Source organism: Seriola dumerili, unplaced genomic scaffold (assembly GCF_002260705.1).
Source record: "Seriola dumerili isolate Sdu_G_001 unplaced genomic scaffold, Sdu_1.0 BDQW01000003.1, whole genome shotgun sequence".
Lineage (NCBI taxonomy): Eukaryota > Metazoa > Chordata > Actinopteri > Carangiformes > Carangidae > Seriola > Seriola dumerili.
Window position 1 is genome coordinate 15,750,015 of NW_019174258.1, and position 26,160 is coordinate 15,776,174.

General features: G+C 41.5%; 1 protein-coding gene across 1 annotated transcript in view; it reads right to left on the minus strand.

Moving 5' to 3' along the window:
• Positions 1–26,160, minus strand: part of lrrk1 (leucine rich repeat kinase 1) — a 63,960-nt gene that overhangs the window by 25,329 nt on the left and 12,471 nt on the right. The window contains exons 5-24 of the mRNA XM_022742113.1: positions 25,433–25,659; positions 25,080–25,207; positions 23,605–23,768; positions 23,160–23,297; positions 21,097–21,209; positions 20,017–20,087; positions 18,419–18,548; positions 17,175–17,287; positions 15,935–16,149; positions 14,320–14,484; positions 12,831–13,003; positions 12,530–12,650; positions 11,999–12,158; positions 10,644–10,822; positions 10,416–10,513; positions 9,526–9,697; positions 9,263–9,432; positions 8,432–8,571; positions 5,555–5,864; positions 786–955 (exon numbers count right to left, since the gene is read on the minus strand). Of these exons, the coding sequence (XP_022597834.1) occupies positions 786–955; positions 5,555–5,864; positions 8,432–8,571; positions 9,263–9,432; positions 9,526–9,697; positions 10,416–10,513; positions 10,644–10,822; positions 11,999–12,158; positions 12,530–12,650; positions 12,831–13,003; positions 14,320–14,484; positions 15,935–16,149; positions 17,175–17,287; positions 18,419–18,548; positions 20,017–20,087; positions 21,097–21,209; positions 23,160–23,297; positions 23,605–23,768; positions 25,080–25,207; positions 25,433–25,659 (3,157 nt within the window). The remainder of the gene's footprint in view (positions 1–785; positions 956–5,554; positions 5,865–8,431; positions 8,572–9,262; positions 9,433–9,525; positions 9,698–10,415; positions 10,514–10,643; positions 10,823–11,998; positions 12,159–12,529; positions 12,651–12,830; positions 13,004–14,319; positions 14,485–15,934; positions 16,150–17,174; positions 17,288–18,418; positions 18,549–20,016; positions 20,088–21,096; positions 21,210–23,159; positions 23,298–23,604; positions 23,769–25,079; positions 25,208–25,432; positions 25,660–26,160) is intronic.

Genomic DNA, 26,160 nt, shown 5'->3' on the forward strand with positions numbered 1-26,160 from the left:
CTGTGGAAAAGGTCCATTGACTGTCGTGGCAAGAAATGCACTGTGTTCATTTACAGTAGTTATCCTAATACGCCTTAGCAGTGCAGTACAAGCACCTTAATGGAATGGGGTCATCAATAATGTTATTTGTTACACCTGTGTGACAAGTCAAATTGTCCCCCTGTATAAGGTCAACTGAGTTTTTTTAGGATTTTATTTTCATGTGTTCTAACAAATAAGTAATCATCAAAGGACAAAAAGATGGTGGATTCCTTTTTATGGCTGTATGGGATATGCTATTTATGTGTGTGTGTGTGTGTGTGTGTGTTTGTGTGTGTGGGTGGTGGTGGCGGGGGAAGCAACAATTAGCTATAGAGAGAAGCAAGTCGTACTGCCATGTCATTGTTTTACACTTTCTAGAAACACATAAATTATTTCATAACAAATTCTTTCAGAATATATCACAAAATTTGTGAACATTTTTAAGTTTTTAAAAAGTTAGAAAAATGATCCTGGCATGCATCCTTTGGTTCTGACTGACTGAGCGGCGTGCTGTGGAAAACTCTTACACAGTTAAGGAACATGTAAATATTGTAATTCCAGGTAGTATTATTAATGGTTGTGAGGATGAGCCACACAAGACAACCCATACAAGTTAGAAATTCTTGGTTTTGTTTAGTACTGACACCAAATATTGTCCATGAGCAGCTTCCAGAACATTAGTGTCAGATTTCAAAAACCCATCAAACAATTTAATGAAACACTAGACACACGTCACTAAGGAGAAGAAGAAGATGGCTCTGTACCTGTGTCGATGCTGATGGTCTGCTGTCGACACTTCTTGAAGTGGAAGCGTTTGACGGCCACCGGGTGGTCCCGGTATCGAGCTCGGTAGATGATGGTCCCACTGCCCCCCTGGCCAAGGATGTTATTCTCCTCCTCAGTGTACTCCAGCTGGGCCCTCTCCAAAAAGAGCCTAACACACATGCACGCACGCACACACACACAGACACACACAGACACACACACACACACACACACACACACACAGACACACACACACACACACACACACACACACACACACACACACACACACACACACACACACAGGTGTTTGTTTATCATTGAGTCCCAAATCTGGAACTGTTTGCTGTCTCAACCAGAACCAGGTGAGTTTCATCTCTCTAGGTGCATTACAGAGATGACACAGAGATTACAGAGAACGGCAAGAAAAAGGAAGAACTGTTTGGAATTAAATGGAATAAAGTATAATTTTGTCTTAAAACATGGTCAGATCTGCATCTAAGTTACAATTCTGAACAAAAACTTGATTTTTGATTGATCAGTTGATAAACTGATAACACACAAATCATTGTCTTGTTCTTCACGACTACTCACTACTTGTTATAAATCAGTAAACATTTGCTCTAAACAGATGTGTTCCAAAAACATCAGTATCACATTAAAACCTAACTGGAGAAACATTCACACTAGAAAGACTTAGATTACTGAGAATCCTAACCTCAACATTTAACCATGATGTACATTGGTCACATCTGGGGAACAAAGCCTCTCTTTTATCAGCCGCCCTACAGGCTGACAGTAGAGCCACATTCCTTTGCCCATCCAGACTATCCCATCCATCCCTCTGTCACCCTCTGCTCACAAGCCTTTGATGTGCTGCTTCAACCACAGGGACAACATAAACCAATCAAGATGGTGGCTTAAATGAGCTCTGGCCCTCCAGTCTGAATGGTGACACAATTTAATGTCGACTCTGGAAATGGTTTCCTTTCAGGCAAAACCTTTGGATGTAAATCTGCAGGAACATTAATTAAAAGTAAATGTGTAGTTAATCATTTTAATAAGCTGAATCATTCAATGGTCCAGAGCAGGGATATCCCAGCAGATCTTCACCACAGTATCAAGAGTGAATCAAACCATGTTTCAATAAACTAGTATCAAATTTGAACTCAGTTTGTTTTAAATGTCCATACCATATTTTACTATTTTCCTGTGTTTCATTTGAAGTGTTGATCCATAAGAAGATATATTTGTGGTTTTAAGAACCAAAAACCATCTAAACGTAGTTTTACATCTCCTCTCTCAGGCTTCTCTCTGGAGCTCTAGTAACAACGAGTCGGTGAGCCAATCAGAACAGAGGCTTCTGATCTAACCCTGGTAACAAAACTGATTGGTTAAAGGGGCTGTTTGGACGTTTTTTTCTGTTGCCGAACATGGTTTCTTGCAGGGAGCAGGTGGTGGCGATTCTTGCTTTACAAGAGCTTTGGCCATTGTTGCATTTACAAGACAAGTATAATACGCCCTCTGGCCAGCGCTACATCTTCAAGGCAGACTGGAGGCTGCAGTGAGTCGCTATCAGAAAGTGACGGGACGGGCCGGGGCTAGCTGGTTAGCGTGCTAACTTCAGTAGATAAAAAGATGACAAGAGACGAGTTAACATTGGTGTTGCTCTCCAGCTGTTGGTGGATAAAGGAATGAAGTTTGATGCTGAATTCACAATGTTTCTTCTAGACTGGTAAGTAAACAGCTGTTAATGCTAATGTTAGCTATGTAGCTCCATGAAGGTGACCAAAAACACTATAAAAATAGAGGGTAATTCAAACATCTCCTTACCTTGGCTGATAAGTGGCCATGGAATAAGCATGATTATGCACTCTGTGGTAATATAAATGAACAAAGCAGAATGATTTATCTGTCCAATCTCATATCTCATTGTGCTTATTTGAGCTCCACATTGGGGGTGGAGAGCACCAGCTGTGTGCCGTCACATTGTTAAAAAAAGATAAATACTGGTAAAAGCTAATAGATCAGTCTTTTAATGTACGAGCAACCCTCCAGCTGAGAAAATGGATGATGTTAGTTAGTGACTACTTGTGTTTATACCAAAATCCATCTTAGATTCTCTAAGAGCTCGAGTGCAACACATTTGCAGTTGAAGTTGCACAAATATTTGGAGCAGCTGTTTAACTGTTGCAGCAAACATTTCCATGGGTCTGTGCTGTTTTACAGAGACAGAGATGGTCTTTCGCAACTGACCGCCCACCCAATACCCCCTACTCCTAACCCCCCCACACACACAGTGTTTCAGAGTATTTAATGTGTGTGTGTATGTGTCTATGTGCGTAGGACAAAGAGAAAGACTGCATGTTTACTCCAATAGTTGAAGGAGTGGTGGTTACCCTTGAGCCCTGACAATACATCAACAGATGCTGTCACTGGCAACAAATCAGCTGAAACTCATTATACAGCCAAAGCCCTGGAGAACTGCTGACTGTCAGTGTGTGTGTGCATGTGTGTAAGAGAGAGAGAGAGAGAGAGAGAGAGAGAGAGAGAGTGTAACAGTTAGTATATACTGTGTGAATCATCCAGCTCCTGTGGAATGTGTCTGGTGGAGGGACCAACAGTCTGAGGTCCAGTGACCGGGTGTGATATGGAGTTTCTTTCTTTAGTGAAACGCTTGGTCTTTCATTTTGCGGGCATTATTTCTTCACTTCATGTTCAGATTTTATAATGCTTTCCCTCAAACCCCTTCCTCCTTTTCTCCTCCTCTCCCTGCTCCAGGGCAGATTTTCTCTACTCCTCCTCAAAACGGTTTGTCTGCACTCAGATCTACTACTGCTGCTGCTGCTGCTGCTGCTGCTGCTGCTGCTGCTGCTGCTGCTGCTGCGTCTTAGTTCAAGATTTAACTTTGCCAAAGAACATGAAAAGAAACCTAGTGAACATTGGCAGCACATTCTTTGGTCAGATGACACCAAGATAAATTTGTCTGGATCAGATGGGGTCCGGCATGTTTAGTGTGGACCAGGCCAGGATTACCACAGTGATTGCACAGTGCTGACTGTGAAACAGGGAGGGGGGAGTTTACTGATATGAGCTGCATAACTACAAAAGGTTTAAAAGGAGATTACATTAATAGGTTCTATGAACACAATTATGTTTACCAAAATACTGAATGAAAAGATGACTCTCAATCTCAAGAATCTATTCAACATTTTGTCTGCAATTTCTCTTCTGCAGAAATGAAAGGACAGTGTTCAGAGGCTAAAGTGGGAGAAGGTGTTAATCTGTTCTAAACAATTTTACTCCTCACACATAATTTTTTGGCAGAACGTACAGTAGGAAAATCTGTATTCTTTCACACAATGTAACTAAGCAAACAGACCCACACATCTTGCTCCATGAGCCTCTGAGTGACAGGAACACCATAGACTGCACACGTTTGACACCAGGAACACAAAATTGCACAGATGTGTACAGCAAAGTCTTGTAAATGGTAAATGGACTGCACTTATACAGCACTTTTATCGACCGCTCAAAACACTTTGCACTACCTGCCACATTCACCCATTTACACACATACAGTATACTGAGGGAACAGCCATCAGAGGCAATTTGGTGTTCAGGATCTCGCCTGAACCACTGGCCTTCCTGTTAGCGGACGACCTGCTTTACCTCCTGAGCCACAGACGCACTCACGCCGTAAAAGCTTTGGTGATGGGAGTTATGGTTTTTGACTGAATAGCAGGAGTTTGAGAGGTAAGTCGAGCCAAATCTCACTAAAGTCTGTGCCTAACTCAGGGGGAAAGGAGCTACCATCACCATGGCAACCTTAACTGGAGCTGGCTATACATAGCTGATGGACATTTAGTTATTAACAGCTTCTGTGGTCTCTGTGCTGTTAACACACAAACACACACACGCTGCTGCTACATCCTGTTTCCACACTACATACAAGACACATGGATGTTTTAAGCCCAGCCAATATCAGAAACGTCACATGCAACAAGAAATGTTATTGAGGTGAAAAATTGTCTCCATTAGATAGTTTTCCCACCTGAGTCCTGACAAGTTTTCTCAGGTATTATGTTGGGGTCAATACTGTTATCATATATATACACATAAATATTGCAAAGGTATGGCCGTTCCTGTCATATTATCCCGGTTTAAGCTTCACTCCACTGGCTCCCAGTATCTTTTAGAATAGATTTTAAGGTCCTTTTACTGGTTTTTAAAGCTCTTAATGGTTTGGGACCAGCTTACATTGCAGATTCTATGTCATTTAATAGTCCTTCACAAGCTCTTAGGTCCTCTACTGCCAGGCTTTAAAATAAACACAATTTTATGCACAAGAAAAGAGGCTGTGCAGGTTTTTTAACTACGCTACAAAACTATGGAATAGCCTGCCAAGAGCTGTAAGAGATGAGGGCTCTGTGAACATTTTTAAGTGACATCTGAAACTCTATTTATTTAATTTGGCTTTTAATTCATTATCTCATATTTCTATTCTTACCGGTTTCTGTTTTTTTCCCATTTACATCTTTATCATTGTACTATCTTATTTCTTATTGTAAAGCACTTTGAGCTACATGTCTTGTATGAAAAGTTCTCTATAGATAAAGTTTATTAATATTATTATTATACCTGATAGAAACAATGGCCGAAACTTCTGAAATTGTACTGAACCACATATGTCTTCTGACAGATTTGGTGGAGTGTGCAGCCCTGGCAGAGGTAAAATAAAATGGTCGGTTAAATGGTGAGAGGTTACCGTGCAGGGAAGTCAGTCATGAAGAGCTCTGGGACCAGCTCCTGGAGGGGGACTGGCTGGTCAGGATGCTGAGGACAAATGATGTACTCCTTCTCCACTGCAGCCAGCACACAGTCCTCCATGTTAAAGTAATGGACCCCTGCTTCGCCTCCTCCTCCATCATCTCCTCCACGATTTCCTCTCTCTCCACTCTGGCCGGGCCGGCTAGCTAGGAGCTTGGTCTGCTTCTGTTGACCACGCGAGACACAGAGAGGACAGGGGGCGTACTGCTCTATGAGGAGACTCCCATCGCTTTCACTGGCTGTCAAAGCTGCAGGTGAAGACACAGAGACAGCACATGTACATGATTTAGACTTGTTGCATATCAGATTGGTACACAGGGTTGGACCAGTCTCAGTCTCAAGATTACCACTCAATTACTACTCTAATTCAAGTGAATGGCTTTTCCAGGTTATAATGACAAATAAATAATAATAACAACAATACATTGTTGATTTTGTACTTTGGCCACATGACTGTCTTTTCTAATGGTATAATGTAGTATAGTGTCAGAATCATGTATCATGTTCACAAAAACATATCTCACCCAAACAAGCTCCAAACTGCACAAGAAGAAAGTATGGTGTAACTCAATCCATAGGGGGCGCTGTGAAATATTTCTATTTTATTTACTCATTAAAATATATTTCAAATTTGACAATATGGTATACATATCTGTGTGCGCTCCAGATTAAGCATGGTGCAGCCAATCAGCCAGTCTATTCAATAAATTTTTAAATGGGACATTTTATTCAAAGGTTACATGTGTGGTGTGCTGCTTCCCTCTGTTGGACTTCCTTTGTCTACACAGGTCTTCCTTCTTTTTTTTGGATGTCATTGCAGTTCATCACATCCGCTGAGGACGACCTCAGGCTGTTCAGAAGGTGAGCCTTCATGTGGAACTCGTGCATGCTCTTGTGGGTTTGAGTCCCAGGCCTGGACCTCAACACTTTTGTGGTAACCTGAGCTCTGTGGTAGTCCTGCAGGGTATTACTTGGTGAAATTACATCTGCGAGGTGCAATAAAAAATATTTTTAACTTGTTTCCCAAGTTGTGGCACTGTCTCATATCCAGGTAGCCAGCAGGCTGCCATCTTTGATTTGATTTGGAAACAGGTGCCTGTCTACAAGAGTCAAGTAATCAAACGATGCATTTGTCTACGTCAAAGTACGTCCACTAAAACTCTCTTGATTTTACGATTGACAGGTTCAGGTTATAATTATATGTGTGTGACAACATTCTGGATAAGATTCCTATAGAGACAGACCTTTTTGTTAAAGAGTAAGATCCTGATTGTTTAACCAGAAACAGCTGTTGTATCGCTCTGTTCAAAGGCACCAGACTCCATTGTCAAAAACAGTCATTTTTTACCTCACAGAACACAGGAGTTGCTGGTCCGCTGTGAATAAGCACTTTTACTGGACCTGGTCTGACGCACACTAACTGTTTTTGTGTTGCAGCAGCTGTGTAATGGTTTTTGGGTCAACTGTCTTGCCCAATAGTGGACCGAATACAAAGATCTTTATCCCTTTCACTAATTTACACCGATAAACATGGCTCAGTGTTCCTTAAAACCTTTAATGGAGTCTAGTGTCCTTTTACGATACTGTACATTATAAATATTAGTATAATAATGTGTATATGTATATTTGCTTTTTGATTATTACATCTCTGTGTCAAACTAGAATTATTGGAATTGTATGACTCCACCAACCAGTCAAGTTTCAAGAAATATGGTCACTCTCTCTTTCCGGAGTAAATTCCCTTGACAGGTTAGTGAGATATTGTGTTCATTGGAATGGGACAGTCAATCTGAAAACATAATGCCTCCTCCCTGATTGTTGCTGGAGCGGAGGCATAAAAATGACTAATCAAGAGGAAGCAGTCCTCACAGTCCGAGGCTGGATCACATACCGGCAGTGTGCACCAGGTGATTTGTTTTTTTTGTCCGTTTCATCTTTCAGTTTCATTAAAATAAAAATAGTTTGTACAGAAATGGTCCAAATTAATGTACAATGTAAATATTTCAGTGTTTGATAGAAAGCTCTGGATATGAAACATCTGCTAGAAAAACACGTGTCCATACTGCCAGTAATGACGTCTCCCACACATACACACACAAAACCCTTCCTGTGACTGAGTGAGTAACAGTGACCCTGAGTCATGTAGCAGTCTCTACTTTTGTGAAACAATCTCTGTATGTGTGTGTGTCCAAGTGACTGCTGGTCTGCATGTCTGTTTAAATAGTAGTTGTGCTTTAAAGCTGCAACAAGTCATATTTATTTTAATCAACAGTAGATCAGATAACTGTTTCGTGTTGCTAGTGATAAACCCACAAAGAATCACAAACAACTCTGTAGTTTCCCAATTCTGCAGAGCTTTTTAGCGTCTTTTAGCTCATTGTTTTGGTTCAGTCTGAGCGCTCTGATCAATCACAGCAGCAGGCAGCTGTTCTCAGTAAAAAATATCTGATAAACAAACTGTCCCCCGCTCCAGCACCAAACAAAGTGGAGCATTTAGCAGCTTAACAGGGCTATTTGTAAGTTTTATCTGCAACCAAACATGATTTCTTGCCAGGAGCAGGTTTTGGTGATTGATAAGAGCTTCAGCTATCACTGTGTTCACAAGACAAGAGGTTATAATACGTCCTCTGAGCAGCGCTACATCTTCAGTGACGAAGTGGGCCGGGCTGTCTGGTTAGCGTGCTAACATGTGGCTAATGTTTAGACTGATATGCTTCCTGATTTTTCTGATTTCCTAGTTCAAATGGAACATGCAACAAAAATCTGAGTATTGAGAGCTGACTGTCCCCACATAAACAGAGAGCCATGCACTGACCAGGGAACCACTGCTCGATCAGGGAGTTCACGTGGTCTGTGATGAAGGCCATGGCAGAGAAATCTCTCATCTCTGACTGGCAGATGATCTTTATGCCTCCGCTCTTCTTCCGCTTCCAGTTGACATCTGATGATTCCACGCTGCAGAGACACAAACATATGTCACCGCCTCATTTCAGTGGAAGGTTAATCTGTTTTCAGCATGTCACAATTCAGCTGATGTTGAGCAGCTGCAGGAGCCGGCTGTTCGACGTTAATTCTCTCTTTCCTTTTAGCAGGTGCATTTAATTCAGATTTTCTTTTCACTAGAAATACCTAAGTTTCCGTGTTAAATTCTCATTTTATACATTATGCTTCAGATTAAATCAAATAAGACTAAGACTGCTGTGACAGATATGGCAGGTTAGCATCACTGGAAAATAATCTCCTCTATCTGTATTAAAGATATTAAAGCTTTTGTGTCGAAATTGCTGAATAACTGGAACTACTAGCAATGAAATGAAAATACCACGACTTGAAAATGAAGGTAAATAATATAATAATATCAGCAGACTTAAGATATAAACACACAGTACCATATATGGTGCAAATTCTGAGCAAAGATTACTTCTTCTTCTTATTGTTTATTCTCAGGAAGACAGAAATCCCCTGTGAAGTCCACGTTCAACTATGGAACATACAAACCCACCCACTTCCTGTGAACTAGAATGCCCCTTGAAGTTGACTGAGTATTAGTTCTGACCTGCTGTTTGCCTCCACAGGTTTTTGACTCAAGTCTACTTAGTCTGGCTCCTTTAATTACTGCCCGTATCCTTCCAGCCCGAGCTCTGACCTGAGATAACCTCCATCAAACGTGACCAGCAGCCCCTCCTTCCAGTAGATGGTCTGGCTGCGTCGGACTCTGAAGGTGCTGCATCGGTTCCTCTGCTGGGTTCCAGCAAAGCTGTAGATCACAGAGCTTCTGCTGTGCTGGCTCCTGGTATTTCTTTTGAGCTCAAACGACTGCACAAACACAACGTGTCAGGCTGTAAATGTAAAGCCCTGAAAATGTGAAAGCATGACAGGTGAATGATAAGAATCTGCTGGTTTCAGTACCTGCAGGTCCATCTCTGTGAGGCTGATGAGCATCCTGGCAATGAAGCGCTCCCAAAATCCAGCAGGAACAAAGCTCATCTTGAAAAGACGTTGTAGGGTGTTGTTGAACTGCTGGCGGAAACCATGGATGTCCATCGCTGGCTTGGGAGGAAGGAGATGAGGCAGAAGATAGCTACAGAGAGAGGAAAGGAGGAAACTTTAGGTATGCTTTCTGCTTGACGCTAGTACCAGAAATGTTTTTGTCACATTAGCTAATACTTTATACTTTAAAAGGGCTATTTGAAATTTTTATCTGCCGCCGAATGTGGTTTTTTGCAGGGAGCGGGTGGTGGTGATTGTCACTTGACAAGAGCTTCAGCCATTGTTGCATTCACAAGACGTCCTCTGAGCAGCACTACATCTTCAGGGCATATTGGAGGCTACAATGAGCCGCTATCAGAAAGCGAGGAGATGAGCCAGGGCTAGCTGGTTAGCATGCTAACTTCAGTGGAAGAAAAGGCATGATAGAGACAAGAGTTAACATTGGCATTGCTACTTTTTTAGGTTTTTAGTTGGGTCTGTGTGATGGTTACTAGTCATTTTTATTTGGTTGCTAAGTGGTTGCTATGGCTTTCCAGGCAGCTGCTTGTGTTTTATGGGTGTTTAGTAGGGCATCATAAGGTGGTTGCTAGGCAGTTGTTAAGGTGCAAGGTAGTTGCCCGAGTGTTGCTAGGTTGTTGCTAAGGTGGTTGGGATGACTGCTATGGTGATTCTGGCTAGTTGCAGTGGAAAAATGGAGAAATCTTGGCTTTCTACTTGGATAGTGACATGTGTGCTTTGTGGAGAAAGAACACATATTAAAAAAAAAAAGTATAAATATAGTATCGATCTGTATATAGACAATATTTTACCTGTTGTTGGCCACAGGCAGAGCGATCTCAAACTTGGCTAGAAACTGGAAATACTGTTCCTCTGTCTGCTGGGTGAACCCCGTTCCTACCAACAGCATCTGCACAACAAACAACATCAAAGAAGGAGGAGGAAGTCAGGAATCCTTAACACACAAACAACTAGCAAAGCCCAAACTTTGTCTCTGATATTTCAGCTGCTGGTCTTTCCAGTTGCTCCCTGGGTCTCACCCTGAGGTCTTCAGCTCGAATCACTCCATTCCTGGCTACAGAGCGAGATGACTTGAGGTGTATGATCCTCTCCAGGCATTCTGACAGCCACACGGGACACAGGAAATAGAGGGTACACAGACCATGGCTGGTGTCCGGGAAGTGAAGCAGGGTCCCCGTCTCTATCAAGAAGCTAATGGCTGGATGTGCAAAAAAGAGAAGAGCCATATGCAAGGTGTTCCTTCTTAACTAATGGTCAATGCTGCTAATCTGGGAAATGAGGGGAATATTCTGCCACACCAGTAGAATCAGCAGGTCGGCTTGGCTCCTTATATAGACAGACAGTCACCTTACTGGTCACTCAGCCTCCTCATTGCATCCAAATATGCACAAATGGCACGAAATCCGTATAAGAGCTTGTTTTGTACCTAAACACTTTGTATGTCTTTGTATTTTCAGTATTAGGTACAACCAGTAACTTCATTTTGAATGTTCAGTAAATATATTATTAATACATATTATATATTATTAATAATTCAGAGCAACAAGCTTTCTGTCAGCTTCTGGATCTGATGGTGTGACTGGTCAATGGTGTTGGAAGTAACATAGTACTTACTAAAGTGTTACAGTGATGTGATTACTTTATGAATTAGTGAGTAGTGTATGGGATTCAAATGACATAGTGATAACAATTACAGTTACTGATCCCAGTAACACTGTGTTCCTTCAATATTTAGGATTCAGCTTGTTCTCCAACAGTCTTTGGTGTTACCAGGACTTAGACAGGGGTCGGTCAGGGACATGGTAGCTTGGTGCATGAGTTCGAGGTGGGGGAAGGCCGGCAGAATCTACCATAAGACTTTAAATGTCTCTTGGCTGGCTTGCTAATGTTAGCTACGGGTACACATACATTCAGGAGTCACGTAGTTTTGAAGCGTATGTAAACATGCTTCTGAGGTCAGGATTTGTTTGAAGACACGTTTATTGGAGCTGACAACTGTGTAACCAAAGTAATAAGTAATGTAATCCATTACTTTTGCTGAGTAATTAGTAATGTAAGCGAGTAATATTCAATGAGAAATAAAGAATAGAGAAATTATAAATATTTGGAGGGCCCCCAATATATTGGGGGGGAATGTGACTCCCTGTCCCCCACGGCAACGATGCACCTGGGTGTGGTTCCTCTTTAGCCCAATCAATGACAAACACACAGATGTCCACAGGTGTTTTGTGGTCGTTTCCCCAGAGTAAATGGGAATCTTTGTCAAATGAAAACTGTAAAGACATTTCTTTTTACAAGTAAATGGTTCCAGGTATTTTGAAGGGTTTGACAAGTCAAACAAATCATTTTCACATTTTTCATGGTGTAACGTTACCAGTCTGTAGGTCCTCATAGTCTCTGATGTCACTTCCTGGGTTCTGTTCAATGACACGGTCCAGCTGGGCATCAGTTAGATATTGGACGTCATTCTCAGCATCTCTCCTCTGCTTCTCTGCTATCACTGCTTCCTGGAGTGTCAGATAACTCCTGGGGATCTGGTGGAGGAGGCAAAGCTGAAAATCTGCCTGTGCTTTAGAATAACATACAGAGGATTAGACGTACTTGATCGTTTTGACAGGTTTGTGATCTAAACTAATCTTTGGACCAAATAGTTCCAGGAACTAACCTTAAGATTACATTTTGTGTTTGCTCACATCCACAACAGCAACCCATTGCTTGGTGCTGGCGTAATTGTAGAGACATGAAGGTGATTGTGTTGTATTTTGATAATTACTGTTGCGTGACTATAATGTTTAAAGTGTCTGATAAACTGATATAAAACATGCAGAGGTGGAGAGGGAGATAAAAGCACAGTTGTAGTTGTCACAGTAGAGACACAGTGCAGAGCTTCACTGGCCTCACTCACCAGTCTGCCCAGTAATTTACTGCCACACGCCGAGCTGCTGCTGTCCTTCATGGAGAGAGCCACCTGGTAGATCAGCTTCTTCAGCCCTTCCAAACCCTCCAGGGTCTTACAGGACACTTCACTGAAAACCAAGACACACACACACACACACATTTGAATACACTCTACGGTCTAACAGCTGTTCTGTGAGGCTGATACTAGTGACACACTCAAATGATTCATATGCAAACACTGCAGCTAATTTTTATCAATATAAAAAAAAAAAAAACAACAAAGAATAAAATGTAAAATATGTTTTTACTGCAGGTGTTTCCAGGTGATGTCAGGGTAGCCGGTGGCTCGAGCGCCTGACGGGGATCTGCACAGAGCCAGGATATAAGCTCTGAGCGTGGCCAGTCTCTCAGTGCGAAACTTGGTGTCGATCAGATCCAAATGTGTTCCCACAACCACCACTGCAGAGTTGGGTGCTCGTGCCTACAGGACACAGGAGTTAGTGTGTACAGATAAGCAAAACATTCAGTCAGTTTACCTGGAACAAAGTTGATTACATCTGTGATTTCCAATTAAGGCTAATTGCATGAGCAAGGTTATAAAAGAAAACCTGTGAACACCACAGCTTCCTCACTTCTGTCCTGGGCTGTGTTTATTAATACAACACGGTTCCACTTGGTGAGGGACTGCCTGAACAAGTAAGAAACCAGATCATGAGACTTCATAACGATGCGGAGGAGACAAGAGCGTCAGTTGACTGCTGAACTGAAGTACTGACAGGCACTGACAGTCAAATGAGACAGACAGGGTCGACATCTATCTGACACATGACGCATCATTAATACCATTTTGAATAAAATCCACTAAGTAAGTGGTCTTCAGCGCATTAGTGTTAAACCTGTTTGTGTTAAATCTGTTGCTCTCCCCTTGTTTTCCCCTCCCTAATGTGTTTTGTTTGTCCCCAGTCTGTTTCTGTGTCTGTGTGTCTGTCTAGCTGGGCTTTGTGGGTCCACAAGAATAAACTCAAAACCTTACAGCAGGTTTATGAGGACGAGATCCACGATGACAAGGATAACACTGTTCATCCCGCTGTGATATAATTCCACACAAGTTTCAGATTTAACCACAGAAAATGTGCTACATCTGTCAGTTGTTTATGGCATGTAAAATGTCATTTTATCCAGGGCAGCCCCCGCACTGAAAATATGTTCCTGCAGACATGTGTATGTGGTGTGAAATGGAGGCAGAGGAAAGCACTGAGATCCTGACAAACTGACAGGATCGTGTAAAAGTGAGACTCACAATGACAAAACTCAAAGGATAAAGTTACAGCTTTGACTCTGGTCAGCCTCTAAAACAAATCCAGGCATAACTAATACTGTAAACGAACCCTATTAATCAGAGGAAAGCAAATGGAAGGCATTACTAAATATCAGTTAGTAATTAGGATTCTATGAACCGTTTCAGTGAAATGATGCAAGCAGTTTCAACATGTTCCATATCATCATGCTTCAATTAATCAGTCTGTGGCTGGTTTGTGGTCAGACAACCAAATCATTTCCCTTTAAATCAGATCACCCCTCCCTCCCACTGGAAACACCAAAACCATCTCACTGACGACTGTCTGGTTCACACAGTCACACCCTTCATTCTCTGACCCACTCACACTCAAGTACAGCTGGAACCAGGTGCTCAGTCGGTCTGGTCTGCAGGAGTATGTCTGTGTGTCTGTGTGTGTCTGTGTGTGTGTGTGTGTGTGTGTGTCTGGTGAGTTTGAGGGAGAGAGAGCTAAATTTCACCTCGATGTTGAGCAACCATGTCTGCAGGCTGGCCACAGCCTCCTCTCCCAGAGCCAGGTTCCAGATCACCACATACAGGGCCTTATCAGTGAAGAAACACTGGTTCACTGTGGACATGCTGGCTTGACCACCAATGTCCCACACGTTGAACGCCACTGAGTCCTTCTGTGTGTAACAGGACGAGAGCTGAGTGAACTTAGGGGTCTGGAAAGCAAATATGTGATGTGTCAGCAACAAAAAAAAACAGTCTGAGGTGACTCAGTCTTCAGAAAATATGAAAAAGTTATTATTAGATCCACTCCCTAAATTCAGTACTGTTTCCAACAGAAAGCTCACTCTGAATAGTTTTTATTGGATGGGACAGTAATCCCTATAAAACTGTTGACAACGTGTTTCCTGGATTATCCACAGGAACAGATACACTGTTTCTGGAAGGAAGTATTGCTGTTGAATTTTTTTTAATGTAAATTTTCTATGCAGGGAGCACCACAAATTCAATTCCTTTCACTCTGCCTCACACCTGAAAACCTGGATAAAACAACACCATTAGTTTTCACATTAAAGCTACCGTATGTAAGTTATGAAAATCAAGATAGCACTAGCTCGAAAGAAAACCACTCAGTGCCTCAGTGTGAGAGTAGTAGTCGGCCAGAAGCGTGTCCGCATATTGACAGCTGTGGGCTAGTGTTGGCCCAAAATGAACCACTGAATATTTAGTGGGACTTTTGTGAGTTTGATACGATACATCCATTCAGTCAGTAAATACATTAAAATTAACACGACTTAAAGTCTGAAGCGAAGCTAGCAGCTCTGTGTGGCTGTACTCAGGTATATCGGCGCTTGGAGCTAAAAACTAACATCAGTACGTTAACATGCTCAAAGTGACACTAACTACCAGCATACAATTGTTTAGCAGGTATGTTTACCATGTTCAAACTAGATAAATACGAGTGCAGCCAAGCCAAAGAAGGAGGTGGGTGCCGGGACGAAAAACAAGCAAATAAAGAAACAAACAAATGTTTTCATCGCTGTTTTTTTTTTTTTTTTGTGCAATAAATAAGTGACAGTTGGAGGCCTGCAGTGTGTGAGCAGTTTGTTTGTTTCTTAATGTTCACCATGTTAGAATGAGCTTGAATACTAACATTTACCACAAAGTGCACATGAGGCTGATAGGAGTGTGACTCATTTTGCAGCTATTTAGACTTAAACCAAGGTTTCAGACAAATTAACATGTTGATATTATTATGGCCCTTGATGAAATGTCAGGGGATTATGAAGTGATGATCGACTGACCAACTGACTATCAGATAAACCAACACTGCCCTCCATAGCACCACGCTGCTAGTATGGTTAAAATCCCTTTGACATGATTTTTTGCCAAAATGGCAAAAGGGCTGACTAACTGATTTCATTTGGAATTGATTTGAGTACTGTCCAGTCTGTTTGATTTCTGACCTAGAAAACCACAGTAGAACCTTAGAGATGCACCCCAACACAACCCAGTTCTCTTTTCATCGGTATTGTTCTCGGAAAACTGTTCACATTAAAATCTCTTGTGCATGTGTGTGCACATTAAATACAGAGTATACGTCTGTGCTGTTTGTGTTTTTCTCACGCTGTTTTTGCCGCTGTTGGGTTTCTCCAGCTCCCAGGTGGAGGTGGAGATGCTGCACTCTGCTGGGGTGAAGGCGGACGCCCTGCCAGTCTGTAGAGTCTCCAGCAGGGCCGTCTTCCCCTGCCTCGGTGGACCAATCACAAGCATCTTCAGAAGTTTACACGGCTCTGCCTTTCGAAGGTGTGCCCGGAGGAAAGCCAGGACAGATGCAGGACCTGAAAAAACCACAAAGGTCCACATTTGGTTTTCATGTTGTTGGAAACTACATTACCCATTACCTATTAAACTACGGACAGGTGCCACCACTGAAACCAACCAGTACATTGTACTTAACATTTACTCAAGGACATTTACTCATGTTTACATACTTGTACATCTCATGGGCATTTCCATTTTATACTTGCAGTACAATGCAGTGTACTGTCTACACTGCATTTCAGAGAAAAATGCAATTTACCCTCCTTTACATGTATCTCATGGAGATACCTGATTATTTGTAATATTACAGATGTTTCAGATTAAACTGCCCGACAACCATAAAGTGAGACACAGGTCATCAAACACATCAGACAGGTTTGAAACAAGCCTGTAGCTTAGACTCACTTCAGAAAACAATGTTGAAAAATTATCTGTATCCGTCACACTTTGCAGACCCACTTCCTAATTCAACTCTGACCTACTGTGCTTAATGTAGCTGAGCCTATAATTATCTTGTACATAGAGGGATTGTTAGCAGCTTTTCAGGTGTGCTCACTTTCAGTTTGACCCCAAATAAAGTGATAACCCGGTATAAACTGACTGCTTATGCTTCGTCTGTTTCTTACTTTATGTGAGACTGTTACCATGCTCCCAGGTCTGAGCTACTGGATTAACATGGTGAGTACAGAAATGATGGCCTGAGCCACTATAGTAAAACCCATGTCAAAGACTGTAAACTAAAGTTTTTCTTTAATGGATGGCTCCACTGTTTTTCCATGTCTATCTTAAAACAATAGTCAGATGCCCATTTGAACAACGAAACAGGGTTTGTTTGCCGTTAACCTTCCTCCTGTTCAAACCGGCACTAAAGAGGCGGAGGACAAAAATCCTCAGTGTACAAATAATAAGTTTATCTGAAGTTAATATGAAGCGTCAGTGGTCTGACTTACAGTACTTTCAGTTACAGTCTCTTGAGCGGTAAATCCCCTCCTTACTATTCCTCCTACTTACGTCAGCAACACAATGTACAGTTGGACAGTACCTTCTTTTCTTACTTCCTGGGGAACATTAGTGATGTTGAGGTCTTCAGTGTCCAGCTGCCACAGGTTCGAGAGCTGACCGAGCTCTGCTGGGAGCTCCCGGATTCCAGGATTACTGTCCCCAGAGCAGGTGAGAACAGGGGTCAACAATTCGCATAAAAGACAGGATGTTCAAAGCTGCTTAAGTCAGTTTTGAATAACTTCATTAGTTAAATTATTATTAATTTCATGGATTTTTAATGAAAGAGCCCCTGAGGGTTCCTAAACCCCGTTATTAGTGACAGCCAGATGGATATGTTGTTTTTTGGCAGCGACAGGAAATGTGGATCCATGACGTGTGTGAGAACTGAACAATTTGCTGTTTGTATAAAACAGCTGCAAACAGCTGTAGCAGAAGGACTGACCGCATACCGAGCAGTGGTTCCCAGTGACTGGACTGATTTCTCTGTCAAACCCAAGAAGAGTTGTAATTCTTTTACATAATTATTTGTTTTCTTTTCAGAAGTTGAACTGACTTTCAACATTTTACTTTTCATGGTAAAATAACGTTAGAAACTGCTCCTCTGTGTGTAAAGCTGAAAAAACAATAACACTGCAACTGATTTTTATTGGAAACCGATGATGTGGTTATTTGATTTAAAATTAAATACATGATGGTTTTTGATTTCTGTGACTTGTAACCATCTAAATTCAATACTGTACATGGGAATACACAATTTACCAACAGTGCAAGTGGTGAAAATTAGCTGCACTTTGCCATACAAATAGAGAGGATATTTATTAAACTCAAGATGTATTTCATTACAACTGGCACAATTTAATTTAGGGTGCTAGTAAATCAGATGGCATTGGAAGCTTAGTGAGATAATAGGAGATAAGAAGATTAAATCATGGATTTGTAAGAGTCTGGATTTGGGAAAAAAAAATGCCTCATAAAGTTGTAGTTTCCTTCTAGGAAATGTTGAGCCCCTGGTGTCTGTTACTGTGAATCTTGTGTATGGGAAAATTTTCTAACACCCAGACACTGGTTTATTTTACATCTTTATCTTTAGCACTGAGAGAGACAAGACTGCCCCCTACAGAAAAATCTGACTAACTGCACTGCCCCGCCGACACATCATTTGTCAGTGACAGTAGAGGTGAGAAAACAGATCTGGGGATTGTAGCTGGACAAACATTACACCAGTGTTATCAGTGTGACAGAGGGAGGACAGGTGAAGGTTGGCGCAGAGGCAGTGGGACTCACTTGGAGAGGTAGAGCTCGGTGAGGCTGTGCAGACCACATACCGAGTGGGGAACACACTCCAGCTGGTTGTCATTCAAGTAAAGCACTTCCAGTGAATCCCGCAGAATCATGGGAAACTCTATGGGACACACTGCCAACACAGTTTCATTCATGATGGGTCACAGCATGTATTCTCAAACACACAAGTAGATACGGTTTATTAGAATGTAAGTATGTATGATTACTTGATCTGAGCTTTAGACATTTCGAAAGAAACATAACAAGTAATCAGCAGATTCCACAGAACTGGATTCTTGGCAGGACGCACATCCTCTAACATTATGTAATATTAATACAAATAAATTATAAGTCTTAAATCAAACTGCATCGTTTCCATTATATCAGAGATGGATTTACCCATGCTGGTCTTCTTTGGTATTGCAGAAATTCTTTGTATACGAGTGTGAGAGTATACTGTAACACTCAACAACAGGTAGTGTGATAGCAGATAGCTTCTCAAGTGGTTGAGCAACCATAGGGACTTATTGTTCCCCGAGAGGTGGGGCTGTGTTTACTGGCAACAAGCTCCATATATCAAAAGGCTAGTTTGAGGAACGGGGTCAGAGATGATTCAGTTCATGTGGGAGGTTGGAAGTGCTTTGTTTGTTGGCAGTCATGCAGAGGTTGCGAGAGAGCTGTGTCTGAGAGCATTGACAACCAAGAAGATGTCACAGGATGGTTTATGAGACAGAAAAAAAAAACTGCTCTGCAACACATTTTTCTGCACGCCGTCAGTTACTTCACGTTCACGTTCGAATGCGATGTTTCCGACATCCATGAAAATTGAGCACAATGTTTCTAAATGTATACAAATTATAAATACACAAATTTGGTGTGGATGATTTTGATTAAAACTACAATAGTGTTAACAAAGTAATTACATAATGCAAAAGATTGTGAAAACAGATCCTGATAAGTGGAGACATAAAAGAAGAACGAACTAAAAATGTTGTGATTACCACCTGGTGGTTGTCTGCCTCCGCCACTCAGACTAGTTCCAGGTTACATCCCTGTTTACCCGGAGTAATAGAAAATAAGAACCATTTGTGTGAAATTTTGTCATAATTTTTGTGTGAAGTCTTGAGAAATAGCTAGAAAGTGCTTTGTGCGGTCACACCGATATTGACCTTTGACCTGTGAACAGCAAAATCTAAATCAGTTCATCTTAGAGTCCAACTGAACGTTTGTGCCAAATGTGAAGTTCCCTCAAGGCGTCACTGAGATATCGTGTCCACGGAAATGGAATGAACTGTTGGACAACCTGAAAACAATATGTCTCTGGCGGAGGAGGCATGATTGCAGGAGAAGCAGAAGTTAAAGCCTGAATATCCTGGTGTGGTCTACACTTTAACAAAAATAATGCTGGGAAATGACTGAATTGTTGCAATCGCCAGATCTTACTGAGTGACAGAATGACAGGCAGGCAGAGAGAATATTTCACGCTGACCCTACAGTCCTGACATCATCTCCAAAGTCCACATTATCAGTAGCTGGGTTCGCATCTTTATGTCTATTTGTATTTAGGTTCAAATGATTTCCATGTATGTAAGCAGATCTACCTGGGTCTGGGTCCCTCCTGTTCCATGTAGTTAGGAAGGCCAGCCTCCTGGATTTGGGCCCCTCCTCTGTTCTAAAAGACAACATTTGAAATACAGAGAGAAATCAACTGATGCCAAGTACAACAGTGATGAGAAGGAATGACAGGAGCTCATACAAGTGTCTAGAAATATCTATAGACGTTCCAGGATTCCTGACAAACAAGAAACAAACGTAAAAGAGAGGGAAGAACTCCACCTTGAACCCGGTGTGATAAATACACACAGAGAGCACTTCCTGTACACCTGCTTATTCATGCAATTGTCCAATCAGCCAATCATGTGGCAGCAGTTCAATGAATAAAATCCTGCAGATAACGGTTCAATGAATAAAATCCCACAACACATCAGACTGGACAGACTGGAGCTGACAGAAAGACTATAGTCACTCAGATAACCACTCTTCAGAGTGAACAACATGTTGGACGAGCTACAACAGCAGAAGACCATGTCAGGTGGTCTTCAGATTAGAAAAGAGAGACTCTACACTGTTCAATAAGACAAACACCAGCTGACTCAATCATATTAGTTTCAGTCGTTAGAATCTCCAGCTAAACCTTTATACATCATATTCATATTTGAAACTGATCCACTTAATTCTATAATTCTGAATCAAGATGTCCAATATTTGTATCAACTAGTTTGTGAAACATAAGGTGAGCGACATCAGTGGCTTCAGCTGTTCACAACATTAATTAGGCTAAAGCTTAAAACTGTCGTGTTTATGCCTCATCATGTAATCAAAATCTTTGATTTTACTGAAAATTTGATTTGATAAGATATTCAAAATTAATAGAATTCAATAAGATGTGATACTAGATTCAGATTCTATAGAATTTTATTAAACCCCAAACCTAGACTGGATCAAACTCTCCTCAAATCAGACCAACTGACAGTCACTGTGATGTGCAATGAAACTGCACAGGCTTCTTTACTCATGATGTTTACTGAGCTCCATGAAGTTGTTCAGTAATGACAGACTCCTGCAGACAGTGTGCGTGCATGTGTGTGTGTGCGTGTGCGTGTGCGTGTGTATTGACCTACTTGCCAAGCTGATTCCTGGAAAGATCGAGGGTCCTGAGCTGAGAGCACTTCCACTTATTGGGGGCTGGAAGTGTCACAATCTGATTCCCGCAGAGTTTCAGTGAGACCAGAGCCTGAAGAGAGCAGAGGTGAGACACTGAAAACCACACATCTGCATTTTCCTTTAAAAAGGACAGACAAGGACAGAGCATCACTGCGTCAAGGGTCAGTTTTCCTGTGAACTGATGAGACCATAAGATCACCTCTGGTGCTCCAAGCTAATAATTATGCTTTAGCATTAGCACTGCTTCAAATCTAAGAGATTCTCTAATGGTTCAAAAGCTAAATATCGATCAGTAGCAGCCAAGTCTAGCCAATAAAGTACAACACAGACATTATAATAACGTTTTGAGGCAGCAGAAGCTCCCATAAGGAATGAAGATGGTCCCTGTGCCAGACTAAATTCACTGAGCTGTGGATGAGTGTGTGGTTTTTAAGTCTATGTGTCATGCCCTCTGCCCCTGCTCCCTAGTTGTGTGTTCAAAGTCTGATTACAGATGGGAGACTGCTGTGCTGGAGTCGGGGCCTCTCAGCTGCTGCTCATCTGGTCATCAACCCACACTACATAAGATCTTGGGCCACAGTCAGTCAGCGCTGGATTATAGACACTGCTACCTGTTGAGGTAGCAGTGTCGACGTCACCAGCTCTCATCATATCTTTGTCAGTACTCTAGCTTGTAATCCTAGCCCTGCAAAACCTAACCTGTTCTCTTTTCTGCATTCCAGCTACACCCTCCACCCTGACTCCAGCCAGCATCTCCAGCCAGAGCTCATTCTCCGCCTTCATCTGCCAGCAACAGCCTCCCTGCCATACCATCCTACACAATAAACACTCTTGTTACCTGACCTCTGCCTCTGCCTCCTTCCCTGCTCCTGAGTCCGTCTACCCGGCCTTGACACTATGCAGGTATTGAATCATTTAACCACTGGATTCTTTTTGTTGTGAAATATCTGTCAGGATGAAACCAGTGGCTGATGAGTTTGGGTTTTGCTTATCAGAAAAAATACACACCAGAAAAAGGTGTGTTGTTATACATTTATTCTTTACTCTCTCTGCGTTGTTTCTACGTTGGGTTGACAGAAGTGGTCATAAGAAAGAGAGATTTCAATCTTAAGGTATCCTCCGGAATAATAAATCAAAAATAAATGAATCTATATATTATTGAGGCTTGACTCAAACATGGAGCACTGAAGCCAACCACTGAGGAAACTAACATTGTTCCGCAGTGTATTCAGCAAACTCTTAACCAAACAAAGTTGTTGGAAACTGCTTGTTTCAGCGTCATGAACGTCAGCTGGTCATGAGTCTGTGCACGTTCATAAGATGAGGTGATCTTACATTTTGTCACAGGAATGTTTTACTGGAAATCGACCTGCGGAGAGTTGCAGTTGTTGAAGTATGTGCCATATTTATAAATATTATTAGAATTCAAACAAATGTTTTTCCAGCTGTGGAGAAAGACAGATTATCTGTACATGACTTGTACATCAGGTTTGGACCACTTCATTCATGTTTAAGAAAAAGATTCAAGTATGAATATGACAAATTCTCTGACATGAAAGAATGAAATTCTGTTTGTAAGAGAGCTTCTTGTATGAGGCCCACTGTTTACAATTTTGTCTCATAGTTTATTCCTCTGTAAATGGGATTTTGCATCTCTCTGCTCGTCTTGGTGCTTTCTCAAGCTGCACAAGAACAAATCTGTAATGTTATTAAAGAGCTCCATGATCAAATCACAAAATGTGCAATGTGTTGGTAAAGTGAGCAAAATATTTCTGTATACAACCGTGTACGACCTCCTGGTGCTTCTCAGCTTCAGAAGAAGAATGTAAACATGGGGTCATGCACACAGCTGCAGCGCCATCTAGAGGCTGTTTAACAGACCACACACAGGAGTCTGACAACGTTATGTGTGTTTTAAGAAACTTATTTTTGTTTATTCCAGAGATATTTAACTATTAATTTCACTCCAGTTTGGTGCACATACAGATGTATAGTAACAGATCCAGATGTTGGTTCCTACCTCCAGCTCAAAGATGTATGAGGGCAGCTCCTTCAGGCTGTTGTCAGAGAAGTCCACCTCCTGCAGCTTCGTCCTCCAGAAGATGGAGATGGTGTTTGGAAGACTCTCAATCACATTGGAGGAAGCTTTGCATTGTTTCTGCAGAAGAAGATACAGAGGAACATCTTAATGTTAATATGTGGAAACAGCCATTTTAATTCACTGCCTCATTTTTCTTTTTAATTATATTATATATTATATTTTTATTACAGTACAACCTCAAAAAACAATCAGTTTCAAAGCAGTTTATATCTTTACATATATCAATATTATATTAATATATTATATTGACATAATAAATATACAAGATGAAGCAGAGCTGAAACATTCTGACCAAAAGAAAAATCCTCCAAAAGTAGCAGCTGTAACAAACAGGAAGTAGATCATTATCAGTGTAGTTTCTTACCAGTGGACACGCCCAGGGGTCGGGGAAGGTGCTCAGTTTGTTCCTGCACACGTTGAGGAAGCTCAGGGATTTCAGACAGTGCATGAAAGCCGTAGGCAGACAGGTCAGACAGTTATCAGACACGTCCAGCTCCTCCACCTTACGAAGGCCGATCCAGTTGGTTGCTGGAATAAGAGAACACAAGTCTGAATCAGACCTGTACAAAGAAAATCAGTGACAAAAAGACTATGCAGCTGGTTTTACTCTACATCAGTTTGAGTCTGTTTTTAAATGGTAGAATTATTGCCTAATACATCAATGGAAACATCCATTTATTTGACATAAAGTATTTAAATAACTGTAATAACCTGCAAGTATTGATTAAGCAGTGAAGAAGGAAAAACAGACTGGTGCTGATCCAATGAATTGATTAAGTGATCGACAGTAATTTACATTGATAATTGATTCATTAGTAAAAGAACTTTTCATGTAAAAAAATGAAAAACATTCTCTGGTCGTCTCTATGATGAGAAGATTTCCTGCTTTTCTCTCTTTCATATCATTATAAATGAAATATTTTTGGGTTTTGGAGTTTTGGCTGGACAAAACATTTGAAGACATAAACTTTAAGTTTAAGTTGACACAGGTTTGTTGATATTTAAAATATAATGGTTGATGCCTGCATGCAGAATAAAGAATGGACTGACAGGCTGTGAATGTTGGTATACAGGGGGCCTGCGAGCTGTTTAGCAAAGTAGCAAGAAAAGTTTATTTATACAGCACTTTCACAGACACTAGTCGCAAAGTGCTTCACAATCAAATGAATAAAATCAAATGAAATGAATCGAATAGAAGCAAAGGTAAAACACCAGATAAAATATCCAGATATAAGACACCAGTTAAAAACACAAAATACCATGTGCTACATTAATGCCTGCCTGATGTAGAGAAAAGAAGGTTGTGTTTCTCTGAAGCCGTGTCAGCCTGTTGTGATGCAGCTGGGACTCGTCGTTTTTGTTTTTCAGTTTTTACAAAAAATCATTGATACAAACATTTTGATAAAAATCTGATTTTAAAAATACAGTTTGTAGCATAAACACTGTAATTTCGTTGTATGTGTGTGTTTTTTTTTTTTTAAATTCCCGCCAATTTCGTGTCCCCATAGTAATTGTGGGGGGTCGTAGAACCCAGCTGAAAACCAGCACAGAGACAGGCTTTTTATCGGTAGAAGTACTGAGTCAGACTGAAACACAACTTCAGATGCAGGTTTTGGTGACTAATGTCAAATAATCGATTCCAGCTGGGTTTCAGTACTGGTTTATGCCAAGTGCAGCGGTTGCTCTGCATCTGAAACACCCAGCTACAGACTCAAGTTAGGTCAGCTCTTCACTGACGCTGAAGTCAGGGGTGTTGCCACACTCAGTGTCACCCTGACAGCTCTTCAGCAGACAAAATCAAAACTACTTCAACTGACTACGACAGAGTGAGAAACATACTGGCAGGGATGTCAAACAGGACTGCGAGCAGGTTCTTGGCAGCAGCGATTTTCTGGATGTGGGTCAGATGGAGAAGTCCAGGTGGTAAACTGGAGAGCTGGTTCTGAGAGAGATTCACCTGCTGTAAACTGAAGCAGAGAGGAAAAACGGAGACTGAGAGACAAGCAGCTACAGCAACAAGAAGAAGTACATGAACCCTTTGGAATTATCTGCTCATCTGCACCTGATCATCCAAGTTACAAACAAAGACACACACACACAATGTTCTCAAGCTAATAACACACAAACAGTTATAGTCTTTTGTGTCTTCGCTGAACACATCCAACGAACGTTCAACGTGCTGCCATGTGTACCTGGAGCAGATGACCTCCTGGGAGCTGTGGGCAGGCGGCAGCTCCTTCAGCAGGTTGTTAGACAGATCCAGAGTTTGCAGGTGGATGAGACCCCAGGGCACCACAGAGGGCAGAGCAGCCAGGCTGTTGGAGGACAGATCCAGGTGGGTGATACGTGAGGAGATATCCATGAACCAGTCCAGCTCTAACCAGGGCAGCTGCAGACCGCTCCAACACACACTGACAGCCTGCACACACATACACACAGGGCATGGTATCATTAAGAGGGCTGAGGACAGTAAAGGTTTTACCCAGGACTGACTCCAACAACTTTGACTAAAAGTAGCAGTAGAGAAAACTCATCACCACAATATCATGATCAGCGTATATATACGGACATTTTTAGTGTTTAGAAACAGAAACTTGGTAAAAAACTTGTAAAATTACTTTTTAGAAGTAAATTTGTCGTCACATTTTTAAAACTACAAGCCACAGCAGATCTGTCAGCTCTGGCAAGCTAATATGGCACATGGCTTCCCAGTGACAAAGTGCAGCCACCAGCAGTGACATCACAACCCAGTGTGCCCAACATGATTTTTACTCTCTTTTTGTTTGTGTACTTTATATTTGTAGAAGTGTGTTGTGACAAACGTAATGTTTTTTTTGTTTTACGTCGACTGCCCGGGGACTACGCAGGTAAATTAGCATTTTTGCTGCAATCCAGCATGTTTACATCATGTATTTTGTGC